Genomic DNA, 24,880 nt, shown 5'->3' with positions numbered 1-24,880 from the left:
CTTTTTATCAGCAGAGCAGTGATCAGAGTGACACTTGAGGGGGACTCCAGCTGGTGAGTTTCAGCACAGGCACAGAGATACTGCAGGTTTACAATCACACAAACTTTTTGGTTTCCCAATGCATAAAAGTTATGTTTATACTATATTGTTGTCCCTCAAGTATGAAATACACTTATGTCTAAAAAACAATATATATACCTTAATTTAAAAACATTTTATTGCTAAAAAAAATGTTAATGATCATCTGAGCCTTCAGTGAGCCATAATCTTTCTCCTGGGGGAGGCTCTTGCCTGGGTGTTGATGGCTGCTGACCCATCTGGGTCGTGGCTGCTGAAGGTGGGGGTGGCTGTGACAATTTCTTAAAATAAGACTGGCAGCAATGAAGTTTGCTTATCGATTGACTCATGAGAAATCTTTCATGAAAGGAAGCGTCAATGCAATGCTGTTTGATAGCGTTTTACCCACAGTAGAACTTCTTCCAAAATTGGAGACAGTCCTCTCAAACTCTGCCCACCGCTTTCTTTTAACTGTTTATATAATATTCTCAGTTCTTTGCTGTCATTTCAACAATGTTCACAGAATCTTCACCAGGAGTAGATTCCACCTCAGCAGCCACTTTCTTTGCTCATCCATAAGAAGCAGCTCCTCATCCATTCAAATTTTATCATGGGAGTGCAGCAGTTCAGTCCCATGTTTAGGCTCCAGTTCCAACCCTAGTTCTCTTGCTATTTCCAGCACATCTGGAGTTACTTCCCCTGGAATCTCGAACTCCTCAAAGTCATCCATGAGGGTTGGAATCGTTGTCTTCCAAACTCCTGTTAATGTTGATATTTCAACCTCCTTTTATGAATCACAAATGTTCTTAATAGCATCTAGAATAGGAAATTCTTTCTAGAAGGTTTTCAATGTACTTTGCCCAGATCCGTCAGAGGAATTCCTTATGTATGGCACTAGTTATAGCCTCATGAAATGTATTTCTTAAATAATAAAATTTGAAAGTCGAAATTACTCCCTGATCCCTGGACTACAGAATGGATGTAGTGTTAGCAGGCATCAGAACAGCACGAATCTCCTTGTACATCCTATCTCCATCCAAGCTCTTGGGTAACCAGGTACGTTGTCAGTGAGCAGTAACATTTTTCTGAGCAGGAAGTCTCAATAGTGGGCTTAAAATATTCAGTAAACTGTGTTGTCATCCAGGTTTTGTTGCTCCATTTATAAAGCACAGGCAGAGTAGATTGAACATAATTCTCCAGGGCCCTAGAATTTTCTGAATGGCAAATGAGCATTTGCTTCAACTTAAAGTCACTAACTGCTTTAGCCCCCAACAAGAAAGTCAGCTTGTTCTTTGAAGCTTTGAAGCCAGGCTTTGACTTCTCCTCCTCTCCAGCTATGAAAGTCCTAGATGACATCTTCCTCATTGTCTTTGACCCTGGCAAGTCAATGAAGGTGGGGCAGTGTTGATGAATGAAGATGCAAACCACTGTAGGTGTGTTATACTGAAAGTAGCAGTGGGGAGTTGAGTGTACAGCATTTTTGTCTGTAACAGTGGAGGACAAACTGCTCTCTAATGGGAATATTGACCATTTGGTAGCAAGTGAGGGAGTGCCAAAGTCCTTTTGTCCTAGTACTGTGTTTTGATTCTATCGCACTGTAAAATGGAAATTTGAAGAGATACAATCTTATAAGGGTGCACTAGAAGGAAAGGATCTTTGAACTTCCTTTGGGAGAGCTCCCTGTGGGATGGGAAGCTATGCAAAGAGTGATGATATTGACGAAAATATGCCCCTGTTTATCTCTCCTAACCTTTGCTCTTAGGAGGTTTCAACCGGATTCCCATCAGTTTCTCTAACACGCAAGTGCTTTGTCTCTTAGATATTTAGACTAGATTTCTGGTGCAGAGTGTGCAGGGCTTTTATATCCTTTGCATTCATAAACACTTACAGAGAAATAGCAATTCCTTGTTGGTACTTTTGGAGTGACGAGGGGCACTGTACAAGCTTATGTTGATCATGGTCCATATCCTAGGAAAACTGTCTCAGTGCATTTTTTGTACTTTATTAAAAATACTAATACCTTTTTAAAAGAGACTTTTACCCTCCTTACATAGTAACCTACTTTTTTTTTTTTTTTTCAGTCTTTCCTCTTTCCAGCCTTCTGCCTTTTCCTAGCTCTTCCATTAATTCAAGTAGCATTTTCTTGATATTTCTACAGATGGGCTTGGCAGTGGGAATGGGGTTGGTGGACAAGGAAAGTATGGGAGACAATTATTTCATGCTCCAAGCTGTACTGCTTTGTTATCTCCTGGATGACAGTTTCTCCTAATTTTTATACCATTAGTTTGAGCCAAGCTGACCTCTTGCCACTGTTGTATATATTTCACCAAACAGCCAAAAATGGTTTGAGTTTGGAATCCGGAATCATTCTGACTCTATTTTTGTTCACTGGATTAATAAATACCGTGCATGTTGTCTCTTCATTCATACTTGACATTTGGAAATGTGTTCCCATGTCATGGGCAGCATGGGAAGCACACAGTGCTTAAAGCCAGGGTTCATACCTAACTGATTTTTGACTCTGGTTTAGAAATCAGAGATAAATGGATGCATATTTGGTTGGAATGTATCTTTTTCATGTCACACAAGGTCAGCCAAGGAATTGCTGTCCTATTACTCAGTTTAAGACAATTTCAAGGCAGCCAGTAAATGAAAAATGTTTGATTTACAACTCGGCCTTTGGAGTTAGGTTTTAGATGATGCATCAAGGTCCACATTCTATGATCTCAGCACTGTAGATGAGCAGCTGATAGTCATCCCTTTAGCAGACAATTATTAATATTAAGCAGCTACTGGTTGCAGACATTTGAAGAGGGAGTGAGATCCCAGAGGGTTTCGTCCTGGTCCTCACAGATTGGGCTGGGCCAGTACAAGGACGGCAAGCGAGAGGCGTCCTCTGCCCCCTTGCCTGCTGTACACCAGGATTGTCTTGCCCTCCTTCCCCTCGGCCCAGGTGCAGCCCGAGATTGTCATTGTGCTGCCCAGGACATCAGCCACTTGGACACCTGAGCTGAAAGTTTTGCCTCCCTGATTGATTATCAGGCAGAAGGAAGGAAGGCAAGATTACAATGTGGGGTGGTAAGTGGCCTGACAGGTTTCTGTCCAAGGTGCTGTGGGGGAGAACGGTGCGCTGCTCAGGCCAGGCATGGGGGGGGGTAAGGTGCAGAAGAGGGGGACTAGGCGGGCGGGGTCACCCCAGGAGAGTCTCTCCCAGCAAGGCTCTGAGTCAGTCTGATACAGCTGGGGTCAGCCCAGCCGAGAGGCTGCAGGGCTGCCCAGAGACGGCATTGTAGAGAAAACGTGTCAGGGAATTGGTACTTTATCACACAAGTGATTGGGAACAAACTGTGATAGAATTTCAATCAGGGTATGATCAGATTCCATCACTAATGACAGTAACTCGACTCATTGAAATACTTGAGTTGCTTACTCGGTAGCACAAACTATGCAAAATTCTCACTACGAAGTGTGGGTATTTTGCTTGTCCTCATAGATGGTGATGCTGAGGATTGGAGAGCAGAGTAACTCGGGCAAGTTAAGATTGCTCAGCCGGTGAGGCACAGAGTGGAGTTCATTGCCATCAAAGCTCGTGCTGTTTGAACTTGAGCAGTTTCCCCTTAAAGGGGAAAAGTTTCCAGTGGGTCCTGTTTTAGGAAATACCAGCTAAAGAGACCATTCTCATCTCTGAAAATACCTTTCCATTCTAAATTATCAGTGCCAAGAAAAATTGTCATTAAACCTTGTGCAATATTTTTTAAAATGCCATTAAAATTAAAAACTTTTTTAAAAAAGTTATCTTGGACTTGAATTTGAGAAACTTTGATTCATTCCACAGGAAACTAGAAGCAGAGAAATGAATTTGGAGGCAGTTGTAGGGGTCCTGATGAAAAGTGTGAGGACCCAAGCTGCGTCCGAGGCAGGAGGAAGAAAGGGGGAGAAGATGGATTCTAGGTGGTGTCGGCTGTCCAGTCACCAGGACGGGGAGAGCAGACGTGGTGGCTGGCAAAGGGGAAGGGCTTTAGGTTGGACCGTTTCTGGCTTGGGGAGCTGAGAGTGAAGGTGTCAGTCCCTGAATTAGCTGCAGGGTGCAGAGGAGGAGATGAGTTCTGTTTTAGTTTGTTAGTTAGTTTGTTTGTTTGTTTGTTTTGAGATGCTTGTGAAACATTAAGGTTTGGGGAGTTGTAGGAATAGAGGTTCTATAGCAGAGTTCAAGTTCATGCTATTGTCATATTCTGTGAGGGGGTCTGGGCTGATGACTGGGAAAGGAGGGATCTGAAAGGGAAACTTAAAATTAGAACAGAGACCAGGACATCAGGACGGGGATAAAGGAGCCCCAGAAGTGAGAGCTCATCCACCGGTGGTTGAGGGGTAGGAGCCAAGAATCAGGGTTCCTGGGATGATTTAGTCCTGTCCCTGCTTCTTGCTTAGTAGAATTTCTCTAGGCTGAAGCTTATTGTGCTTTAAACCAGTGGATTACAGGAGAAGCCCTGTTTTTCCTTCTAAGAGCTGTGACTCTTGGTTTTGTTTTCTTTAGTTTTTGTTGTTTTGAAAGCTGTTCTACAATGCTTATTTCTTAAAAATGTATTCATTCTCTTGTACTTATCCAGATATATTCATTGGTAGTGATTTTGATTGGACCGATTTCCCTTTTTAAGCCTAGAAATGTTTAAAAACTTTAGAAAATAAGGAAAGTGTCATAGAAAAATGTAAAATATTAATAACACCTATAAGCTTGCAACCCATTATTGGATTTTTGGTATATTTTCTTCCAGTCTTTTGTTTATGTGTATTTCAAAACTTTTTAAAATTAAACTTTTTGTTTTGCTATAATTGTAGATTCACATGCCTTTGTAAACAATCCTCCAGAAAGATTCCATGTCTCCTTTACCCAATTTCCCCCAGTGATAATATCTTGGAAAACTAGACCTCAATGTCACAACCAGGATATTGACATTGATGCAGTGGAGATCCAGAACATTCCATCTGCAGCCGACCCTCCGGTGTCCCTGTAACAGCCACTTACCCTCCTGCCCAATCCCCTCTTTAATCTGTGGCAACCACTAGTCCCTTTTTCATTCTCTGTAATTTTGTCATTCCAAGAATATTATATAAATGGAATCACACAGAATGTCACTTTCTGGAACTGGCTTTCACAGCCTTTGACTATTACAAATAAAGCTGTTAAGAATATTTTGTGTACAAGTTTTTGTGTAAACATAAGTTTTCATTTATCCAGAATGAATGTCCAAGAGCACAGCTGCTGGTGGGGGGTGTGTGTGTATTTTTAAAAATATACCTAGGATTATACTATGTGTGTGCATACTGTAATTTTATCATATATTTATTTTAGTGTAGCTCCCTAATGAAAAAACATTTTCATATACAGTGATCCTTTTCTGCACACTAAATTCTTAAATGTGGAAAGACTGGCTTAAAGGATTTGAACATCTTTTTTTTCTTGATAGTTTTGGCCACATAGTGGCATAAGGAACAAGAAAGCTTTTTATACATCTTAGCAGAACTGGAACAACAAGGGTGATTTTCTTTGTGCAGTAGATTTTTCCCAAAAAAATTGCACATAAAATTTTTTCTTGTGAATAAAAAAGTAGTTTAGCATTGAAGAGAAATCTGGAACCAAGCCTCCTATAAAATTACAACTCCCGGCCTTGCATATAAATGCAGATTTGAGGTCTAGTTTTCCGTAATATACAAATTTCCTAGTATATTCTTTAGTATGTTTGCATACATGTGTTAATCAATCCTTCCAACTGTGCCAACTCGTAAGAGCTAACTTTTTTCTCAAGTTTCCCAAGAATGGTCAGGGTCCGTGTATCATCGAGGTCTTTCTGGTCGGCGAGCAGTTGCCGTGCAAACGAGCTCCTTGCGTTTGGCACCTTCTGTTGTGTGGCACGGCCCTGCACCTCCACTGGCAGATGGGTTGCTCCCGCGTTAGCTTCCTGGGTGTTTTAGACTTCTCAGACTCCTAATCCTATCGGTCTGCCTGCCTGCAAACCCTGCAGTGTCATCGGAAAGGTTTGAGATCCTTGGTTAAGATTCAGTGACTGATCTGCCAGCAGCATCATGGTGTCATGCATATCGTCACTGATACTTCTGGACGTGTATTATTTGTAGCAGAAAGAAACCCTCCCTTGGGGGGACAAAATTGTAGTGATTGCTTTTAGAAGGGGTTAAGAAAATTCCTTCCTAGGAAGTTTCTAGCAAGTGGGTTTCATTGACTTCCATTTTCCAGTGAGATTTATTCTTTGTATCTTGTCTCTAGAAAAACAGTCTCAATGTTGTGCTGCTATTACAGTTGTCCATGACGATGAGATGTCCCCTCTTGAACCGCTTATGTGGGTTTAGTTCCATCAGGTCCGAGGCTGGGTGCCAGGGCAGGGCACGGATTCCTCACGCCCCAGCCCTCCTGCCCTGCCCCTGCCGCAGCCACACTCAACTCCAGGATGCCCTGCGCCGCCTGCTCACCTTTGCATCTGTTGCCCTCCTGGCTGTGGCCTGTCCCACAGGACTTGCCCTCAGCGTACCCTGGGCATGCCGTCCCTTACAGCCCCTGGCACGCTGTCAGCTGGGCCTGCTTGGCTTTCAGATCCCTCCGGGGACCATAAACTCTAGGAAGGGAGGGGCCGTTTCATTCATCTCATTCTCAGGGTCCAGTGCACAGCCAGGCACGAATGACTGAGGGAACTTCAAAGAGAGCAAATAAATGAAAAATAATGGAATAATTTAATGAGATCAAGCCTAGTCCACCGGAAAGGCGACACAGAATGGGCTTCCCCTTCCCTTCTCCTCCCCTCTCTCTCTCCGTCAAAGGGCTCTTGGCGTTCTTCCCTTTTGACTCCATTCCCAGGGTCTCGACCCTGGGTGATCTCTTGTCCTTCATATTTGTGATTTCATCACACCACACTCTCCCTGTCTGTTTAGAAGAGGAACAACCCAAGAAAAGTACAGGACTAACTGCATAGTAGCCCAGCGGGCCAGGCTCTGGGTGAGGCACGCTTCCCCCATCAACTCTAATCTTCATAGCATCTCCGCAGTTGGAGAGAGCAATACCTTTAGTGTCCACATTTGCAGATCAACTCAGCCTGAGGAATGTGCCCGGAGCTCACAGCCAGTAAGTGGCAGAGCTGGAATTCAAAAGGCTGTCTTTGAACAGGTGTACCTCTAAGGTCTGATTCCACCACATGTGTTCTTCTGTGACACCCAGAAATTGAATGCTACCTGTGCTGTGTCCTGTGGGGCAAGTTTCCTAACATCTCTGATCCTCTGGGAATTCATCCTTAAAAAAAATGAGCAACCATATTTCCTCCCCTTCTGAGGTTCAAATGAGGTCACAAGCAATGTGCCTGATGCATGCAGCCAGCACTTAATAAGGTGCCCGTTCCCTCTACCTGGCCCTCTTATTTTGTTTTGGTACACAGATGATACACTGGGCATTGAAAGCCTGATGACAATGTAAATGACTTAGTCTCACACGCTAATTTGAGTCTTTGAAATAGAAAATAACAATCTTTGTTTTATCTGCGTTTAATAGTTGGTTATCTAACAAACCCACCCCACAGAGGTTAAAATAACAGAATATTTATTTGTATAAACATCATTTCAATCCCCTGTGCCACAGTAATTAGAATGCTAAATCTCTGACAACTTCGAGCTGAAAGCAAGGTGCTGTTGCATTTTTTCCTTGCACGCTGGGAGAGTAGACATGTATAAGCTTGTTTGTGATGAGATTCCAACGTAACTTTCTGGTGGACTTTACGTTTTTGTGCCTCAGATACTTTCTCAAGTCTCATGAGGCAGCGGCAAAAACAGCAGGGTGCAAGGGGCTGGGCCAGGAAGGAGCAAAGGAGTATTCTCAGAAGCAGAAATAGGAGGGACCATATTGCTTGAGCTTAATGCAGTGCAATTATAGTAGAAAATACTAACAAAAGTGTAAGCTCACCCCGTTGCCTAGAAATCATCACCATCGTCATCACCTTTCTTAACTTGGATCAAATAAGAATCGAAAACTACATAATATTGTCATGGTGATTTTTATTTTCTTCTATTCAGTGTTTTTATTTCTTTGATTGTTTTTAAAAGACATGCTTTTATGTTTTATATAAAGCTTTGCTTATAGGCACTGGCTCATTATTATCATTTTTTCTAATATCTACACAGACATCTGGCTGTTTGGCATGTCAGGGCATTTCTCGACAATCTCAACCTTGGCACCGTTGACATTTCGGGCTGGGTAGTACGTTGCTGTTTATGTAGCAGCATTCCTGGCCTCTACCACTTAATGCCAGTAGCATCCTCCTCTTCATCCCCAAGTTGTGACAACCAAAAATGTTTACAGACATTGCCAAATGACCCTGGAGGGACAAAATTGAAAACTGTTGCTCTAGAAGAAATTCCAGGCTAATGTGAGATGAAGATGCCTTCACTGAGAATATCTCTATCCCATCTGTCGATCATGTTAGGATTTTTTTCATTTTTATTTCTCTAAGTTAGGTTTAAGGAAATCTGTATATCACTCTACACTGTCTCATAAGCATGGTGGTGGTTTCCTTGCGACATACGTACTATCTTAAGGTTAAAAATACAAGGAGATTGGCTGGGTTCAGTGGCTCATGCCCGTAATCCCAGCACTTTGGGTGGCCGAGGTGGGAGTTTTGCTTGAGGCCAGGAGTCCGAGACCAGCCTGAGCAAGAGTGAGACCCCCATGTCCACAAAATAGAAAAATTAGCCAGGCGGAGTAGTGCATGCCTGTGGTTCCAGCTACCTGGGAGGCTGAGGCAGGAGGATCACTTGAGCCCAGGAGTTCAGGCTGCAGTGAGCTATGGTCAGCCACTGTACTCCAGCCTGGGTGACACAGCGAGACCCTGTCTGCAAAATAAATAAATAAAATCAGCAGGGATTGATGATGGCTGGCTGTTTTTTTAATCCAATTAATTGACTCTATGTCTTTTCGTTTTTCATACAGAAGTGGACCCCTGTGTTGGTCACGCCTTCTCTGCTTGTTTTTCCCCTTTGTTCTGCCCCCTTCCCCGCCACGCTAATCCACTCACCTTGTGACCAGTGGTTTGTAGGTCTAGAACAGGAGCTATTTGTTCTGAGGCCCCATTTTCTCTAAGTGGATTTCCTGTGTATTAATCTTCCATATTTTGCTCATTTCTTTACTCTACCTCCTTTCTCCTGGTGCGTGCTCCACTGAAGTGACCCAGTTTTTTTCTCAGTTCGGTTTTTAGAAAGACATCTTATTTCAGTATTGTGGCCCTTGTTTCTTCCAGGAAAAGTCCTGTGAAAAGAATTCTGTTCTTTAAACCTAGAATTTTTTCCCCTGCTGTTTGGGAATAATCTGTACAACAAATACCCTGTTAATTGTTGCACCTAGACATGACTTTTGATAATTTAAGAGGCTCTCGTTAAAAATTCTTCAATAAGGTTGTGGGTCTTACCAATCCTTTGAAATCATTCCAAATTAAATCAGGTGTTCATTCAACCAATAATGTATCAAGACACTAGAATGCAGGGGGCTGGTTCTGTCCCTCACCTCCGTAGGGTTTCTCCTTTGATGTCACCCTGTCAGTGAGGCTGTCCCCAAATACCTGGTATAAAAACACCTCCCTCAGTAGCCCTTAGTCACCCTTTACCCTCATTATATGAGACGTTCATCACCACCTGTGATACTATGTATTTACTTGTATATTTGCTTTTTACTTTCTGCCCCTGAATTGGAATGTAAGCTCTATCCCCAATGCCTACAACACACCAGCATAATAAATATTTGCTTGAATGAGTGGATTTTCTAAATTTTTAAATTTACCAGACACTTATCTAGCACAGTCTGAATGCTAGGCACGATTCTAAAATCTTTACAAACGAGAATCCGTCACTACATGGACCGTTATCCTCGCCTTTCCTGCACAAATGTATTTTTCTCTGCTATTCCAGTCCTCTTCCTCGAAATAATCATTTTCAGCAGCTGCAATGCTACAATCTATCTTGACATGTTTCTTTTTTCTGTTCATAGCCTCCTGTTTTGTTGGTGTAACTATTATCTCCCATCATGATTCTGTCTCTACAAGGTCATGAGAAGGAATGGTTCTAGTTCTCTTGATTTTCCCACCCCTGGAATGGGCACAAGCCCACATTTTATACACAGTGTGTTCCTGAGAATATGATGAAAGGAGGTCAAATGTACAAAGGTGGGGAACTCTATTTACAGCCATATTTTTAGTGACTACATGCCCAGGTCTGAGCTGTCTACTTGAGTTTATGCATCGTTTTGCCATTCCAAGTGCATTAAAAAAGACAATGAAATGTTTACATATGATGTAAATATTAAGTCGTACACATATGTACTATGTATTAATTTATTATAGGGTGTGTGTGACTTTTTTCCAGAAAGCAGAATCAATATAAATACAGACAAATATTCTAAATCATTTCTGTCTTCAAATTCTGGATTTCTCAGTGTGCTCAGTGACTGATGGTGGTAAAAGAAGTTGTTTGCTTTCATGCTGGGAAGGACTTGAGCAGGTGATAGTTGTGCTGGTTTTGGTGCCCTGTCTTACCTGGAAGAACATTTTGGAGCTGAGCTTGAGTTGTGTTGGCAGGAGCTTCGAGCCACAGGGTGGGACGAGACCCCCCAGGAGTGTGCAGGAGTAGGGAGGCCACACGGGCCCTTTGATACACTCATCAGCTGCCCAGGAGGTAGCCGGGCCAGGCAGGGTCTGCCTCTGGCCCTCGCACCAGCCCTTTCTATGAAGTCCCAAGTACCCTGCCCAGTTGTGTTGCTTCTGAAAACCTACCTGGACTGGCATCCCAGGAATGTGGCTAGCTGGGGAAGGGCAGAGGGTTTCAGTTCTTTGGCTTCTGGGAATTTCTAAGCTGCCCCAGGCTACTTCTACTCTTGGCCTCAGTTTCTGTTTCTTTAACTTTTTGTCTTTGTGTTTATGATGTAAAAGGAAAGGTCTGCATGTTTCTTCACTCTTGAATGTCCTGTCCCTTCTTCTTTAACACCTTGTTAATCTGGGGGTGCGCGCCCCCACCTGCACTCCACCCAGCCCTGCAGGGCTCTTGGCCTCTCTGCCAGCAGGCAGGGCCACTGGGGCTGTCTCCTCTCCTGGGGCAGGTCTGGGCCCAGGAAGCAGCTGGGGACAGTGGCTTTTCCACAGGAGAGGTGGGCGGGTCCCTGCCCTGGCCTTGAGCAGTTTCTCAGGATCGGTTTTGACAACTCCTGTGGTTTATGTGGCAGAAATGCCACTGCTGAAGTTTTAATTTTTCTCTAGAAATATAAAACATGTCATTTGTCATGGCTTATGAAAACCTTGGGATTGGTACTTCTGCATTGCTTAGTGTGTCATTCTCCTTTGCAAAAACATACCATTTGTTGCCATGTAGGCAGCTGGTGGATATTTAAAAATAGAATCCCCAATCAAAAAGTGCTGCAAATATGATTCCAGAAAGTTATTTTGTGTGCTCGTATGCACACGAGCGTGTGTGTGTGCGTGTGTGTGAGTGAGTGAAAGTGGAACATTTTTCATATTACTAACATCCTTGCTTGTTTTAACTTCTTGGCATTTTTATTTTACTTAAAGGATAATTATAATCCAACTAGTTTAAAAACTACCAGACAGTAAGTCAGTAAATATCGAGTAGAACTCTGTGATCAAATGATTTTGTCGCTGCACAGCTTGTGTGTAAAGCTTGCTCCCCAGATGGAGCTTCCCTTGATACGGTTAATCCCGTCCCAGATCACTGACCACAAAAGAGCGGCTAAGTTCCATGATCCGTCCCGCAGTGTCGGAGTCACCGCACGTACGTGCTGCAGCGTGTATGTAGCGCTCGTTGGTGGTGTTCGGAATTTTAAGGAAGATAAGTTGTCAAGCAAACAAAGAAACCAATTTTATTTTAAATCTGAAAGAGGATTTGTTTTGCCTAAAGATCACATGCATGCTGTGTATCACAGTTGACAGGAAATACCGTTCAGGGATATTTTCTAGACATTCCTGTGATGATGTGCTCCAACCTTTGAGCAGATACGTGGACTACTTACATAACAAATAAGAATTTATGTAATAAAGTACTTAATACTTTTACATTATTTAAGTCGTAGAACTTTGTCATGAAGCTTTGAAGTTATCATATGATCCAATATGAAACATCATGTAGGGAAACCAAATTACTTTCTAAAAACTTAACCAGTTTCTTAACTGTTAATGATTTATATCAATTAGAGAAATATGCAGAGAAGTGAACTAGAAGTGTATAATTTCTGTGATTCTGAAAGGATGGTTAGTATTTGAACTAATGTCTTTTAGGAATGTATAATTATTGTCAAGATAATTGCTTCCTTTAGAAATATATAGGTGACATAAAGAAAATGAAAAAGTTCTTTGCAGTATATTTGGTATTGCCCAATTCAGGATCTTTTTGCCAAGATTATACTGAGATTGTATCGTCAGTTTGGGAAACTTCTGGGAAAATCACTTACTGCTAATAGCTAAATAAATTGAATCATTTCTCTCCCTCAGGTATTCACGTACAAGCAGAGCACGATTACCCACCAGAAGGTCACTGCCATGCACCCCGCGGATGAGCAGGGCGTGGACAACATGGCCTCCTTGGCAGAGCTGCATGGCGGCTCCATCATGTATAACTTATTCCAGCGATATAAGAGAAATCAGATCTATGTAAGTTCCTTTTGTAACGCCTTTAAAAAAAATCCATGAAGTTTTCAGTGAATGCATATTTTTGGATTCAAAGAGTACTTCCTGCCTTTTGAGAACCTCAAGTTAACCTAAATAAAACTATGTGTTCAAGGGTTTTACCAAATTAGGAACTTGGTTCAATAACTCATGTTGTCCTAGTATTTATTGCCTAGATTTTATTACAGGGGATTTACTTTCTGTTGAAGGGTCTTCTGCACCTTGAGGTCATTTGACCTTTCTTCTTGTGAATACACTCTGTTGTGTTGCGTTTGTAAGTGTTCTGTGACACAGAGAAGTCACGTGGAGTTGTTTGACTTCTTCTATTAAGGGCTTGGGGAAAATGTTGACTTGCAGACATGAGTACCTGAACTGAAGCTTTTACTTTTTCTTGATTTTTCTCTTTTTATGGATTTTCACTTATTTCTCCCCTGGGTGGAGCCCACCCTGGGAGATATTTGCAATCAAGGGAACCTAGCTTTCTAAGTTACGGGATTCCTGGTTTGCTAAGTGAATGGAGAACTATGCATAAAAAGTAGTCATGCACATTTTTCTCTCAACTTTTGTGAAATGTGACCATACCTATATTATAAAGTCATATTTAAAAATCAGTTCTATAATAACTCATTTGACATTAAAGTACAGATATTACATTCTCTGTCAAGGTGGATTGACCTGGACATTCTATCCCTTTTTCCATCTGCCTGTTTGCAAGTCTTAATAGTTAACTGAAGCAACTGCTTATACGTTTATTTTTCTTGTCAAGTTCAAATCCATAGTTTTCTTAAAAATCCAAAATTACAATACTTTCAAAACCCTTGATCTTTTAGTAATTTTTATTCTTTAGGAGTTGCATTTAGATTTACCAGTGTGTTTGTGATTACGATTACTAGTAATAGCAGGCTTGAAAGTGGATAGTAGGAGCTGAAATGCAGGGCATGCTTAGTGTTCAGGTACCTCCAATTTATCTCCCCTGAGACTGGGAAAGAAGAGTTAAGAAAAAAGAGGAATTAGATATTTGTGGGTTTGCTGCTTAATTTTCCTCAGCTTAAAAAAGAGAATGTATTTGCCCTTTTTTTCGACATTGTAAAAATGTCATTTTTGCCAGATAATGCTTGCCAAATGTTTTCAAACAGCCCTGTCGAGAGAAATTCAATCATGTTGTAGTCCTCTGACATGCTGAGCTTGCTTACCCTAAGTCTTTAGATTAAAATATTTTCCATATGTTCAGAAAAGGTAATGTTTATACATGTTTATATAAAAGTGGCTCTGTATTCTGTGTTTTGCATGTGCTGGCAGAATATGCATTATTTATTCCTCTGTTTCCATCTCAAAAATCTCCTTGTACGTGACCAGTGAACTAACCGTCTTCTTCCCATAGAACACCCGCTACGCAGGTATCCATGTTCCCACTGCCCTGTGTGTATGTTTTTATTATTAAGTATTTGACAGTGTCATCTAACTATTTGTTTACATAGCGATTTCCTTGCTAGGTTTGTCAAGGACTTATTTTGTCTTCTTTGAGCCAAGGACGCTGCCAGGCGCTGGTAGTTAGTTATGCAATAAATGTTTGTAAAATAAATGCCTTTCGTATAACAGATAGTCTGTTGTAGTTGATAATACAATGTGAAGCTAGACTTTAAAAATGTTTGTTGGTATTTGTCTCTTGTAGATACGTTCAGGTTGAGTGTCTCTAATCCAAAAGTTCAAAATCTGAAATGCTCCAAAATCCAAAACATTTTGAGCTCTGACATGATACTGAAAGGAAATGCTTGCTGGAGTATTTCAGGTTTTTGAATTTAGGATGCTCAACTGGTAAGTGTCATGGAAATATTCCAACATCCAAAAAAATTTGAAATCTGTAACGCTTCTCTGGTCCCCAGCATTTTGGATAAGAAATACTCAACCTGTATTTCCAAATTCATACTCTTCTGTCTTTAAAGAAAAGACATAAGTCATGTGTGTTTGTGTGCCTGAGAGAGAGAGAGAGAGAGAGAAAGGTCTCGCTATGTTGCCCAGATTGGCCTCAAACTCCTGCACTCAAGTGATCCTCCCACCTTAGCTAGCCTCCTGTGTATTTGGGACTATAGGTGTGCACTGCCAGGCACAGCTAGACACAAGTTCTTATTACACATTTTCAATAGTCAAGGAAAAGTAAGTCAATTAGAAGGAAAAAAACTACTCAATAGGTTTAAAAGACAGAGCCTTTTAAAAAGTCTTTGCTTTTCCTCTTTCCATGATAATGTTGTTAAACCTGATAGCTCAATTGCCCAATAAATACTGTGACTAAGATCTTGGTCTTGGGGTGATAGTTTTTTTTTTCTCTTTCGAGGGAAAACCACAGGATTTTTGTGCATCCAATTTGCAGCTCAGTTCAGTTAATTATGCCCTTGTATGCCTTCCTTTTGAGATGTGCATAATTGTATTATTATCTATAGAGCAGCCACCATGATTTTCTTATTACCATTGAAGCTATTTGCAGGGGATGCCAGTACCTGCCAGACTCCGCTGGCATGGAAACAAGACCACCGCCTGTCAGAAGAGCCACAGCTCCCCATCTTGTATCCCTGCTCCGAGTGATGCCCGTCTGTATCTTTACAGGACAAAGAAAAACCAACTAACTGCATGGTACCTTGGGCGTTGTATTAGTTTTCTATTGCTGGCATAACAAATTACCATACACACACCAGCTTGAAACAACAAATTTATTCTCTTACACTTATGTAGGTCACAAGTCTGGCTGGGGTCTTTGGAGGCCAAAATCAAGGTGTTGGCAGGACTGCGTCCCTTTCTGGAGGCTCTGGGGGGGGTGTGGGATCCATTTCCAGCTCATTCTGGCTGTTGGATGAATTCAGTTACTCACCGTTGTAGGACTGAGGTCCTTGTTTTCTTGCTGCTGTCACCTGAGGCCTATTTCCAGCATCTAGAAGGCACCTACATTCCCTGGTCCCTTGATATATGGTTCCCTTCCCTCATCTTCAGGGGTAGTCACCATGGATCCAGTCCCTCTTGTCGCTTCAAATCTCTTCTTCTCCTTTCTCCTCTTTCCTGCTCTCTGACTGTAGCCAAGGAAGGTTGTCAGCTTTTAAGGACTCATGTGATTAGAATGGGCCCACCTGGGCAATCTCCCCGGGCCGCCTGGGTAACCTCCCCAACTCAGGGTTCATAACCTGATCACATCTGCAAAGTCCCTTGGCCTTGTCACATCACCTTGTCACAGGTTCTGGGGTGAGTGTGGGTGTCTTTGCAGGGGGGCCGTTGTCCTGCCCACCATAGGTGCCCTCCTTTGCATCATGTCATTGAATAGGGACTCCTGTGATGTTTCCCCCTGCTGGAGTCTGGATTGTCTATTATTTGTTGACTTTCTGTTCCGAGTTGGCTGCTGACAAGTTGACTCATCTCCAGGTAGAGAGGTCTCCTGTCCTCTCCTAAGAAGGAACATTAGCTTTTTCTCCTTGGGGGCTAGTCTTCTTGTCTAAGGACTTTATTAGAACCTAGTAAAATATATTTTTTTCCTAGCTTTTGAAATCCTCTGTTGAAATGGGGTAAAAAGCGATAGAAAGGTAAAAGCACTCAGAGTAAACAAATCAGAGTCGATCTACCCCTTTTCTCTACTAACCCCTTTGGCTCTCTATTAATAATTTAATCTTTCTGAAAATCTGTTTTTTAAATTTATATTTTTTAAGAGGTCAGATACCATCACCCTTTCTAGCTGACAGGGCTGTTTGAAAATAAAATAAGTAAATAAGTGGAAGCTCTAGAAACTTTAACCTTTTGCACCTTTCTCCCCATTTTACTCATCCCATACCAACGAGAGTTTATTTAGAAAGCTCCTGCCTTGACTTTGATGCGTGTTGAGGGGGATTCAGAAGAGGCTGACAACATCATCCCTAGCTTCAAAGCTTGCAACTTAGTGGCGAGATAACACCAAGGCCAGCTCACGGCACACAGCCTTGAATAATGGAAGCAAGTCTCCCACTGAGTGCCAGGTTGTGTGAGGATGACACAGATGCGGTTGTGACCCTGTCTGTGAAGCCCTGAAACCTTAGAGCTGGGCCCCTTCACTGTTCCTGTGGGTGTATCCCTGCCCCAGGCTCGTCCTTGAGGGCACGGAAGCCACACAGACTTTGATGTCAGTGTCTTAGGTCCCAGTGATTGAGCGTGGATCCAACACCAGGGTTAGAGCAGCGCCACTCTTTCCACACTGCCCGTGCCCTACAGCTGGAGTCCCTTCCTGCAACCCCGGGCTCTTTCCACTTTGCCCACCCTCTGGGGACTTCGACTAGAGTCCTGCTCAGCACTCCAGCTCCCAGCTCCCAACCCCCGGCTTCCACCCTGAACCCCTTGGGTACGGGCTTCCTGCCAGTGGGGCCGTAGGTTCTCCTGATTGTGCCCCCTCCTTGGAGAGGGTCTGATGAGAGTTCCAGCCTCCTCTGTTTGTTCCAACTACCTGATAAGACCTGGTGAGACGAGTGCACACACCTGTAAGTTCCTAAAGACTTAAGGAGACGGGGGCAGGGTGTGTATTTGTGGTGCAAAGAGATAGCCTGTAAGTGGGTCAGAAAGTCCGTGGAGGGAGTGACAGTGACGACACTACAAAGGCGGGTTAAGAATTGGTTAGGAGAAGAGGCGAGTGGAACACCATACACGAAGATGGAGATGGAGGTGAGTTTGGTGTGACGGCCCCACTCCATTGGGAGAAGGTCACCTTTGCTTAGGAATCAGATGTTTGTTGGGGAACCTTAGATGGGTGGGCAGGGTGGGGTTAGAACACCTTAAAGCTTTGGTTCTCAACTAGAATGATTCTGCATTATGTGATGGTGTTTTTGGTTGTCATAGCTAGAGGCACAGGAAGCTGATGGTGTCCAGTGCATGGGGGTCGGGGTGCTGCTGGACGTCCTGCAGTGCACAGGGGCAGTCCCTTGTGACAAAGAACTCTCCAGTCCAAGACGCTGGTAGGAGCCGAGGTGGAGAAACCCTCCCTTACCTAAAGCTAATCTGGAAACTTTGGGGTTGATGTTAACGGTATAGAGATCCCACTGTCTTTGTTAAAGGCTTTTGAAGGTAGAATTTTCCTGAGAACAATTCTAGAAGAGTTGAGAGGGAGATGATAAGAGGTGGGACAAGAAAGAGCAGATGGGTGGGGAGAGTGTCGCAGTGATTCTGTGGGGAAGAGATGAGGGTCTGGGCCCCAGGCAGAGATGGGTGGAGTGAGAGAGCAGGTCGTGAGCTGGGGGCGGGCGGGGGGCGGGGTGAAGACGCTTAGCATTGCTCACTCCAGGCCTTGTCAAGCCCGATGCCATGAAAACAAGGCTCTTACAGACCTGGTTGCTCCTGAAGGAACGTGAGACAAACGAGTGCATTTCAGGTGCCTGTGTTCTATGGCGTCTTGATCATCTCAAATTGTTATGTACCCAGCATCTAAACACAATGTTGACAAGGGCAGATGAGGTTTCTGTTGTGCTGAAGGTAAACTCCATGTCCAGAGCACGGGGACTGCCATCTCCGAGGTGTGGCAGTTTTGTTTTCTGCCGAATGAAAGAGAGAAGCACGTTCCCTCCATCCCAGGGATCGCCGAGCTCCTGGTCAGCTGCGTGGAGGAGACTCCTCCGCAGTCTCCGAGGAATGGCTCCAAACCACATCACGGGGGAGCCGCGGGGAACGGCAGAGATCGCCTGCAATTATGGTGTCGAGGATGGCTCCAGAGGAAGCCGTTCTCTGTTCCACCCAGCCCTTTGGTTAGTTTGTTGGTTTTATGGAACAAACAATGCAGAGATCGGAATCAAAGGAGCCCATTTTTAAGCAGTGGGGCTGTGTCTAAAGATAAATGCTTCCGTAAGCACAGATGATGCTTCACAGCTAATGTATTTTTAGGTGTTTCAAAAATATCCTCCTTCGGTGAGGTGGCATTCCAGCCTGAATCTGCAAATGTGTTTGATGTTGTTCCTGAATTAACTCTGAAGCCCGCTTCTGTCGAGCATAACGTGTGAGCAGACAGCAGCCAGTTAGAGGCTTATTGATTTGAGCAGGCAGTTGGCCTGAGTTCACCTGCGGGGAAATTATGGGCTGCTTGCTGGGTTAGGACTGGGCAGACCCTGCCTTGGAGTATACTGTGTGCAGGGCATGCAAATCGAAATCTGTGTCTCATTTCCTTGGGTTGAGTCCAAAGTAGACTTTTTTTGGTTCGTTTCCATCCGTTTCCGAAGCTAGTGTCAAGTAACAGTGTGCCTTTCGTGGACGGAGGATGGCTGAAGTCCGGATGGTTGGTTAGCGCAGTCTTGGCGTGGGACTCGGACCGGGAACAGCTGAACGCGGTGCGGTTTGTCAGGGGTTTCTTGTTTTTTGGGATTTTTTCTTTTTTCACATGAAATCAAGACTCATGTTGCCAAAAGATGATTGTAACCATCTGTCTGACTACATGTATTTTTAAACTTTACCAAACATTTATGCTCTGGAGTGGCGACTTCCACATCAGCACATGAGAGTGGCAATTAGGAACTTTGTCTTCTGTGGATTTTTTTTTTTCTCTCTCGTCTCTCTTTGGGTTCAGATTCCTTTCAACAAGGAGGAAATTTTAGTCAGAAATTCACTCAAAGGAAGTGGAAATGCCAACATTTCTAAATTTAAGAGCTTGACTTCAGCTAACAGTTTATCTGCTGTGATGGTTTTCTTTTCAACAAACTCGAATGCTTAATGGATTTTTAAAAATTGTTTTCAAATGTTTTTACTCATTTAATTGGCCCATGGCAAACAATTTTGTTATAAAGTACACGGATGCCATTTTGCCTGGTACCGGCCCCGTGCTAGGTGAGGCTCAAGGATGCAGAATTACTCCTATTTACCATAATGGTTTGTTGAAAGATTGAATAAATGAAAGACAATTAATTGGTGAACACAGACGCAAGTAAACCTTTGACTACAGCTCAGGGTAACAATGAGTGTGATAAAAATACTTACCTGGGAGCACAAAGAATGAACATCAGCATGAGGAAGCGAAGAGAGGGTCAGAAAATGCTTCTGGCCAAGGCACTAGCTGCGCTGAGTTTTGAGCATTTGAGGGGAATTTGGCCAAGAAGGAGGGTGTCTCTCCTGGCAGCGGATCATCTTGTGGAAAGACATGAAGCAGCGCGATGCGTTGGTATTTAATATCCAGTGCAGGACACTGTGGACACTGGAACGAAGGTTGCATGCTGGTGGCTGGTAAGGTGCTTGAGAACAGGAGAGGAAGGACTCGCTCTGTGCAAGTTAGTGAGCTTGAGCTGGGTTGTGAAAGCTGTAGGGGACAACCTTACACATGAGTTTTGGGGAAATTCACTCGGCCTCACAGTGGTAGATGAGTGCAGGAGGAGTCAGGTCTGGGAGGAGAGGTAACCAGTAAACCAGATGGGAAATGAGAGGTTCCCAGTCAGGGAGAGTTAGGGTATGAGATACTAAGAGGTAGAATCCACGTGTTTTATTGGGTTTGGGGGGCAAATAGGCTGAATTTCTATAGGATTAGTGGATTACCCATTTGGGTAGACCATTTGTCAAGAAGAAACAGGTGTTTGGGGGAGATTAGTCTTGGCCATGCTGAGTTTGAGCCGTCTAAGAGACATCCAAGGGAAGATGTTCAGTGGACCATTGAATATACGGATATGTAACTTAAAGCCAAAGTTGCCCTCGGGGTAATGGTTTAGGAAGTCGGTCATTGCCGTATTTAGCTAAGATGATCGAGAGAGAAGGAAAGAGGGGAATGGTGGGTGGGAGATAAATCTGGATAATGCGACTCCTACTTCCTAACAATTTTTCCCCTTAGGAAAGTCTGCCTTGGCACTGACTTTAAATAATCAGTTTCCCTAGTGCATTTCAAATTACTTATCTATGTCTAGCTTTTCAGGGACCACTTGATGAAAAGCAGTTGTGGTTTGAGCTTCATTAATAATAACAATAATAAATACTTCTGATTTGTGTAGCACTTTCTCACAGTAATCATGTAGGATGCCTTGTAAGTACTCATCAGAATCTTGGGCCCAGAGTGTGCCAGGGGAGGTATTAACAGTTTCAGGGCTGAGGACTTTTCGGACCAAACCATGTCTAGGTGAGCTATTCCTGTGATGGAATTGTGACATCCCACCTGCAGTATGGGTCCTTTTGTATCTACAGTTAGACTGTATCAGAGGCCACTGGGTCATTTTAAGTTTTCTTAGTTACACTTGATTTAAAAAAAATTTTTATTGCATGTATTTAAGGTGTACAGCATGACGTTTTGGTGTACATATGCATAGTGAAGTCAAATGATCCTTGGTTTTTTGGGGGGGTGGTGATAGGGAGTTAGAAACTAAGTATTATCCCCCCTTTGAAAACCTTGAATGGGTGGATTTTGGATTGAAGAAGTGCAATGAGTTTCTCCCACCATTTTTAGGCAGTACGTGCTACAGCTGTTCCAAATTATTAAAATGGGCAAGGAAATGTATTTTTGGGTGAGTTATGTGGAACTTTTCTGACTAGAAAACGTTTTTATGTGCTTCAAAATAGAATGCACTTTCTATTTCTGAAAAGCCGTTATAATGACCAGGCTATTTATTCTTGTGGAATTTGGAATCCAACATGAGGAAACCGGTACCTGGCCCGGCCTCATGGCGGGGAGTTGCGTGTGTCCGTGGTCTTAAGCTGCATGGAGTCACCATGGCCATTTGTGGGGCAGTAGTGATACCTTTTTATAGAGTGAGAAATGATATAAGCACACTACGAATGTTGTCTTACGGCTCTTAGGATTTGTCGCCACACTTCATCTTCCCTTCCCTTGATACTCGACAGCGAGGCTCTCCCCGCCCCCTCTCCAACTGCCACTGCTACTAACATTGCATGTGGAACTTGCTTACGAGTCCGTGAACCTCCTAAACATGCAGCCTGCGTTTCAGTGACAGAGTCATGCATGAACAGTGAAGAGTGAGGTGGGATATTTAGGATAGTGGGGGCAGGGGGTGGGGAATAAGATGTCCTTGATTGTAATTATTTTTGCCGAGGAACCTCTGAGATGTCAAATAGTTTGCCGTTTCTACTGGGAACTATTACTATGGTTGCTGTTTTGTTTTACACCTCTGTTTTAGCAGGTTCAGAAGTGCCATTGGCACATACATGGGCGCAAACAGCAAAAACTCAATAGTAAGTAAAGATCCTAACATGGGCTGAGGCTGCCCCACCTCCTTGGGTAACCTGTTATGAGAATAACTTGTTAGGACTTGGGCTGTTCTATCACCCTTTTGGTGATTGGATTGAGGTGGCAAGACCATGAGGGAAATCGTGGCGGACACAGGCTTTGTGGAAATGTAGCTGAAGCCAGGTGAGGCCCTGAGCAGAGTGGGGCAGCGTGGGTGGAGGGAGAGGGTGGCTGGGTTCTAGAGGAGCACTCAGGACTTGGACGACATTGGCCTCTGGGGATGAGCCTGGCAGAGCTGGGCAGGTGGGTGGGTGGTGACGGCGTGCGCTGTGCATCCACAGTGTGGCTCACTGTCCAGTCCAGCTTCCCGTCCTCGAGTTCTGGGACTGTAGGGACAGCATTTTACTGTCCCTTTGTTCCTTTGTCAGCTGAGGCAGCAGCAGTGACCCTGCCTGCCCATCACAGGGTTAAAGCGGAACAAATGAGGGGTGTGCTGATCTGTAAACAATCCTCTTGGATTACCAACTGTCAGTTAAAGTTGTTTTGGAAGCCTGTGGGCTTAATTGTCATTTAAAATCCTGTGAAGAGGAAGAAATTTCTGAAGCTCAGAAACTTTTAAGCAATGACTGAGGTCATTAGTGAGAAGGTAAAATAGTAAAACTTTGTGTATTCATGATTTAAGAGTCTTACTTACCCAAGTAGTAAACGGAGGTACGTACTCTAAGGGAGACTTTTTAATTAGTGAGGCAAAGTTTCCTCTGTAATCTTAAAAAATAAAAATAAAAAATCAGGTTTTCTCTCCATACCAGCCAGACACACATTTTACATTATTCTTTGCCTTTTTTTAAGAAGAGATTTCAGATTATTGAGATTTAGCTCCAATTACGTCTGGTCAACGTCCCTGTTGGTATGTAGAAGTGTATTTGTTGAATTTAATGCCGGCCAACTAATAAATAACATATTTATTAATTGTTTAAACTCTAATGAGATTATTTTCTCCCTGAAAAATCTCAATGCCTTTTGTTCTCCCCGGTACTCAAAAGTCTATAATTTGTCATCAGAGCATTTTTATTTCTTAATTTGAGTTAAAATTTGAGGGTGGGTATCCTAAAACTTTTTATTAGGGTTAAGGAGCATTATACTTCTTATTATTTACCCCTCAAGTCTGTGCTTGCTTTTAAATCTCTATTCACACTTAGAAAAAGAGGGTGATATAGTCTGTCCAGCACCAAAGTTCTCAGTATTACTTAATAGTAATTTTTTCCTTTTTTTAAATTAAAGAAGTTTTAATTGTGGTAAAATACACATAACAGGAAATTTATACTCTTACCTATTTTAAAGCGTACAGTTTAGTAGTGTTAAGTACATTTATATATTGAGTAATAATCTCCAGAACGCTTTTCATCTGCAAAACTGAAATTCTATATTCATTGAACAACATCTCCCTGTTCTCCGTCCCCCAGCCCCTGGCAACTGCCACTCCACTGTCTCTATGAATTTGACCAGCCTAGATACCGCGTATAAATGGAACATACAGTATTTGTCTCTTTGCAACTGGCTTATTTCACTTAGTATAATGTCTTCCCGGTTCATCCATATTGTAGCATGTGTCTAGATTTCCGTCCCTTTAGGGCTGAACGATTCCATAGTATGGGTATAGCACATGTTATTCATCCATTCATTTATCAGTGGACACTTGGGCTGCTTCCACCTTTTGGCTTATTTTATACAGAATATTTTTTAGACACTGTATAAAGTTTGAGAAACCATTCTTGACTCAGGGGAAATATGCAAAAGAGAACAAGAAAATGCTTGGAGAACATGAATTTACGGAAAATCTTGAAAACAACAGATCCAGGACATGTTATGAATGTATGTTAGTTTTCACTTTGTTTAAAGTATTAAATATGGTCTAAATTTAGAATTTTTTTTTTAAGAATATGAGTTTTGTATGTTGGAAGCCCCAGTCACGAAATGAGAAGGACCACAGTAGTAGCACCTACATTCTTTGGAAGAGTCACGTTGGAATATAGCCAGATAGCATTAAATGCTTGATCTTTTAAAATCAGGTGCAGCTGTTTATTTTATACAAAAGTGCTGTCTCTCTACCCAACAAGGAGAAGGATCCTGATTGTTTTTGAGGAATTTGAGGGAATTCAACTCATGTTCTGACTTAAAGATATAAAAATGGATCATGGGGCATGAAGGATGGTCATGAATTTGAGGCAGGCATCTTCTAAGGTGCTCATACTTTAATTTATTACTTAGCTTAAAAGGCGATAAGTTTTAAAAATTGAAATGCAAATCATTTTTTAAAAAAATGTTTTTTTATTAGATACATTGTATGGTGTGTAAAATGAAAAGTAGAGTAAAAGTCTGGCTTGGTGCTTTGCATTAAATTATGCAGCAAAATCACCTTTCATCTGCAAATACTGTTCAGCACCTTCAGCCATCCCCCTGACAGAGCAGACCCTGGGAGGAAAAGTCTTTAGCCTTTTATTCCATAGGAGATTTGGGGCCTCCCTCAAACGTTGCCACTGGTGGAGAATGCAAGGCAAGGTTGAGAAGGGGCAGTGTGGCGCAGTGAGGCAGGTGGGAGAACAGCGGAAGCAGAGGAACCTGGGGTGGTTTTAGCATAGATTAGATGACAGTGTCTTCCTCATTCGCTGTGGGCATTGTGTTTATGGGCTGAGAGCCTGGATGAGTCCAAAATCCTCAAAAAAGATTAAATCAGTCACACCAATCCGGGTTTAAGAACACAAGGGCTTGTACTGTACCCTTCAGAAGTTTCCCATCAAAATGGGGAAAATTGAGGCTTTCTTGCATAAAGCACTAAAAGTCCTGTTACAAGCAATATTTATGTGCAAGTTTTAATTTCTTGACAATGTGTGATAATAAAAGCCTGTGTTTTCTTCATGGAAACTCACTCGGCTGACTGGCGGATAAGGAATATGTCTTCACCATCTTGTAGTGA

At 42.8% G+C, this 24,880-nt stretch overlaps 1 protein-coding gene across 1 annotated transcript in view; it reads left to right on the top strand.

Moving 5' to 3' along the window:
- Window positions 1–24,880, top strand: part of MYO10 (myosin X) — a 207,501-nt gene that overhangs the window by 79,402 nt on the left and 103,219 nt on the right. Inside the window, exon 3 of the mRNA XM_069492016.1 lies at window positions 12,594–12,752. Coding sequence (XP_069348117.1) covers window positions 12,594–12,752 — 159 coding nt within the window. The remainder of the gene's footprint in view (window positions 1–12,593; window positions 12,753–24,880) is intronic.

The sequence above is a fragment of the Eulemur rufifrons genome, chromosome 17 (genome assembly GCF_041146395.1).
Source record: "Eulemur rufifrons isolate Redbay chromosome 17, OSU_ERuf_1, whole genome shotgun sequence".
NCBI lineage: Eukaryota > Metazoa > Chordata > Mammalia > Primates > Lemuridae > Eulemur > Eulemur rufifrons.
Note: the sequence above shows the minus strand (reverse complement) of the source record. Positions and strands in the feature narration are given on the sequence as shown.